Source organism: Kryptolebias marmoratus, linkage group LG16, assembly GCF_001649575.2.
Source record: "Kryptolebias marmoratus isolate JLee-2015 linkage group LG16, ASM164957v2, whole genome shotgun sequence".
Lineage (NCBI taxonomy): Eukaryota > Metazoa > Chordata > Actinopteri > Cyprinodontiformes > Rivulidae > Kryptolebias > Kryptolebias marmoratus.
The window spans coordinates 415,385-419,677 of record NC_051445.1 but is presented as its reverse complement, the minus strand read 5'-3'; the positions used below and the strand labels follow the sequence as shown (position 1 = coordinate 419,677).

The 4,293-nt window shown below is 47.4% G+C and overlaps 1 protein-coding gene across 1 annotated transcript in view; it reads left to right on the top strand.

Moving 5' to 3' along the window:
• The window catches only part of adam15 (ADAM metallopeptidase domain 15), a 16,798-nt gene extending 13,267 nt beyond the window's left edge, over positions 1–3,531 (top strand). Inside the window, exons 17-21 of the mRNA XM_037980302.1 lie at positions 544–612; positions 1,122–1,190; positions 2,109–2,174; positions 2,377–2,543; positions 2,830–3,531. Coding sequence (XP_037836230.1) covers positions 544–612; positions 1,122–1,190; positions 2,109–2,174; positions 2,377–2,543; positions 2,830–2,896 — 438 coding nt within the window. The 3' untranslated portion in view covers positions 2,897–3,531. The remainder of the gene's footprint in view (positions 1–543; positions 613–1,121; positions 1,191–2,108; positions 2,175–2,376; positions 2,544–2,829) is intronic.
• The last annotated feature ends 762 nt before the right edge of the window (positions 3,532–4,293 follow it).

The following is a 4,293-nucleotide window of genomic DNA, read 5'->3' as shown; positions in this document are numbered from 1 at the left end:
CGATGACTCGAGACTCTGCAACTCGAGATGCCGACGACTCAATGACTCGAGACTCTGCGACTCGAGACTCCAACAACTCGACGACTGGAGACTCCGGCGACTCGAGACTCGATGACTCGAGACTCCGGCGACTCGAGACTCCGACGACTCGCTGACTCGAGACTGCGACTCGAGACGCCGACGACTCAATGACTCGAGACTCTGCGACTCGAGACTCCGACGACTGGAGACTCCGGCGACTCGAGACTCCAACAACTCGACGACTGGAGACTCCGGCGACTCGAGACTCCAACGACTCGACGACTGGAGACTCCGGCGTGTCGCAGGAAGGAGAAACTGAATAACTCTGAGTACAAACAGTTGGAGCTGCAGGGAAAAAGAAGTGAAACCGACTCGATGACTCGAGACTCGACGACTCGAGACTCCGGCGTGTCGCAGGAAGTGAAACCCGGCGGCTGATTATTGATCCTCTTCTTCCTGTTTTATCGGACGCTAACCCTCCTGCTGGTTTCTGCTTCTGCTTCCTGTCTTCTCTCCTATCAGGTTCATGACCGACCTGCTCCTCCCACTAAGCCCCTCCCCCCTGACCCCGCCCTAAACCCCTCGCCGCAGGTAACTTCACCTGAGCTCTCTGTGTGTTTGTGTGCCTCAGGTGTTGTTGTTGTTGTTGTTGTTGTGGTCCGGTCTTGTTGTGACGTCGTTTGTTTGTTTGTTGGTTTTTAATTCGTTCAAACATCTGATTGTTTCAAACCTAAAGGATGTTTTTCCCTCCGTGAACAGAATCGTTTTAAAACCTCAGTTATTGTTAGTTTAGTTCTTACAGGATGAAGGTTTCTGGGTTCAGAACAAAAGAACCCGATTAAAGAACGTGAGAACGTGATAAATCCTCACAAATAAGATAAATTCAGATAAATCTTAAAGTTCCACAACGATTAGAGCAAAGTAAAAAAATAAGGAACATTTATAATTTAACACTTTTAGACGAGTTCTTTGTAAAAAGGTTTTTATTCAGAACACAAAGAAACATCGTTGTTCTCCTGAAGTTCTACTGAGGTCCAGAACATAAACTCAGTGACGCTTCTGACTCGTTCTTCTTCTGCGTTTTATTTCTGCTGCTTCAGCTGGTCAAACCCCGCCCTGCTCCCCCCACCAAGCCTTTGCCCCCCGACCCCCCTGCCCCCAGCGAACAGGTACAGTCCTCCGTCTGTCCTGGTCGTGTGTCTTTCCTCCTGTCTCACAGTGTCCTCGTTGCACTGCAGCCGGACCGGAGACTCCAAAGGTCAAAGGTCACTTTGAGAACATCTCTGCAGATTCATTTAGTTTGACTCCAGGAGCCGGTTCCTAAAGACAGGAGGTTAATCCCTGAGGTTCTCAGGCAGGACAGATCGGTTCTCAGACAGGTTCTACGACATCCTGGGTCTGTTGGGACGAGACGTTCTGCAGCGGTCGTTCCTCGGTTCTGACATCCTAGGTCTGTTGGTGCAGAGACGTTCTGCAGCGGTCGTTCCCCGGTTCTGCTGCAGCGAGAACTCCAGCATCAACAGAACCGTAAGGAACGCTGCAGTTTACACCGCAGGGTTCTCAGCTGGTTCTGTTTCAGGAATTAGACCCCACCCCACAGAAATAAACATAAACACCAACATGTACAGCTTTTCTCGACACGTTTCCTTCACAATAAGAGCCCAGCTGACGTGTCTCCAGTTGACCTTTGAACTTTCTGGTCCTGGTCCCGAGTCGGGATTCGTTCAAAGTCGTCTGAGGAATAAATTTATAAAACGTGTTTGTTTGAAGCTTTTCCTCCTTTTGTTCGTGTTTCTTCTTCTTGTCTCCCTGAAAGTCCAGCTGATTGTTGAAAACTGAAATTTATAAACTTTTATTCACTTCCTGTTGGAGCTAAATACTTCCTGTCTGAAACGGGTTCACAGGACTTAACGCCAGAAAACCTTAGAAAGTTAGTTTCATGTTGAAAATATTAATAAATAATCAGTAATTATTATTTTTCTGTTTCTGTTTGCACGTTTTTACCAAACTGAAGCAAAAACCTTTTTACTCCTCGCTGTCTGCTCTGTTTCTTCCTCATCTTCTCCTCTTCCTCACTAACCTTTCAGCCGCTGGTGACTCGACCAGCTCCGCCCAACAAGCCCCTCCCCCCCGACCCCGTCACACCTGCACAGGTACGCTACATGCAGCTAGCTGCTAGCAGAGGGAGAAGGTTTAAACCTGCTGGAGCAGACGGCATGCTGGGAAATAAAACTGAGATTCTGTCTAATAAACGATTTAAACTAAATTTAGTTTCCTGATTAAAAATCTGCAATAATTAAAAAATCAACAAAAAATCATTCATGACTTCAAGCATTGAGTCTTTGTTGTTTTTAGGTTTGTGTTCCTCTTAAACCTGTGGTGCCCAAGAAGCCCCGCCTCCCAGACACGCCCCGTAACCCTTACCTGCCGCCGCAGTCGGGCCCGGCGCCGCCCGCCACCTTCACCTCCAGCACCAAACCTGTGGCTCACGGAGCCGTCGCACCTGCAGCGGGTCCACACAGGTACACAGACGCAAGGTTTCAAACCTGAGGAGATCGTTTCAGAGCGTCGTTACATAACGGGAATTAAACACCTGATCCAGGTGAGATCGCCTGGGGGCTTCTGGATCAGGGGTTCAGGATCAGTGAGGTTCTGGATCAGTGAGGTTCTGGATCAGTGAGGTTCTGGATCAGTGAGGTTCTGGATCAGTGGGGTTCAGGATCAGGGGGGTTCTGGATCAGGGAGGTTCTGGATCAGGGGGATTCTGGATCAGTGTTTTCAGCAGTAACCGTCTCTCTGTGTCTGCAGACGACCTCCTCTCCGTCCGACTCGACCTGCAGCTCCTCCTACACTCAGATCGTCTCCTCTGCTCTAACCTTAACCTCGGTCACATGACCTGTTTTAAAAATGGCCGACTGAGGGCGGAGGTGATGAAGATGAAGACGACTTCCTTCAACCCGTTTGCACTCTGTCGTCGGATTTGATTCTCCGTGAAGTCAGACTGGATTTGAACCTTTTCTCAGTGCCTTGCTCAGCGGGACTCGAACCTGCGCCCCCTGCTGGCACCGTCAGTGCCTTGCTCAAGGACACGTTGGACCGGAATCAAACCTGCGAACAAACACTACGTTCCTTCAGGAATATTTCACTGGATGGATCCTTTTTTTATCCTTCAGCTTGTCTTCAGTTCCCACCTTCATCTGAAGCCCCGCCTCCACCTGAAGCTCTGCCTCCACCTGAAGCTCTGCCTCCACCTGAAGCTCCGCCTCCACCTGACGCTCCGCCTCCACCTGAAGCTCCGCCTCCTCAAAGGTCTTTCGAAAAACTGATCTGAGATTTTCACAATAAAAGAAGAATCAAAGTTTCCAGAGCGGACTGAAAGTAAAACAATAAAAGTCTGATGAATTTGGAGAAGCTGTAAGATGATCTGAATTTGCTGAAAATGTTTATTTTTTAAATTTCATCACTTTTTGTTTAATTCTTACACATAAATTAAAAATGTTTTTAATGACAGCTTTTATTCTCTGAATCTTTCAGTTTTGTTTTCTGTTCTAAAACGACCAAATTACAGAAAAACATCGTTACCCAAATAAACACCAAATGTTTTTATTCTTCCTCTTTGGGAAAGATGCGGTTCGTTTTATTCGCCGGTTCTCCGTCGCTGGGATTATTTCTCAGACCAGCGGATCTCAACCTGGAACCTCCTGGTTTTTGTGGTTCTGTGGTTCTGCAGGTCTGAGGCGGACCTCGGACCCGGCGGTTCTGCTTTTTATTTCTCGGACTTGTTTTCTCTCAGAGACGGCTGGAAATGTTTGTTGTTTGGTGAAGAAGCAGGTCTGACTCCTCCTGACGTTCTGCTGCGTTTGAGCCTCGTCCAGAAGAACGGGTTCTTTAAAAGATCTGTGTGGACAGAACAGATCCGTTTGTCCTAGAACCCAAAACAAAAACAGATTTTATTGTTTTATTTATTTTTATTATCCTGATTCCGAACAGACAGACGACCTACGATAGTTTTAGAACTTTTAGCCAAGCTAAGAACGTTCTTCTGTCTTTTATGTCGTAAATGTGGACGTTCTCGCCCCCAGTGGAAGCTCCCTCTGCGTTCTCCACATCATTCTAAACAACCTTTTTTGTTTAAATATATTTTTCTGTCCACAGATTTAAACAAAACCTCTGAAATACCCTCAGTGACCACCAGGGGGCGAGAGCGTCCGCTGACTACGGAACGTTTAGAGAAGGAAAGATCTAAAGGTTCCTTAAAAAATACTTTCCTGT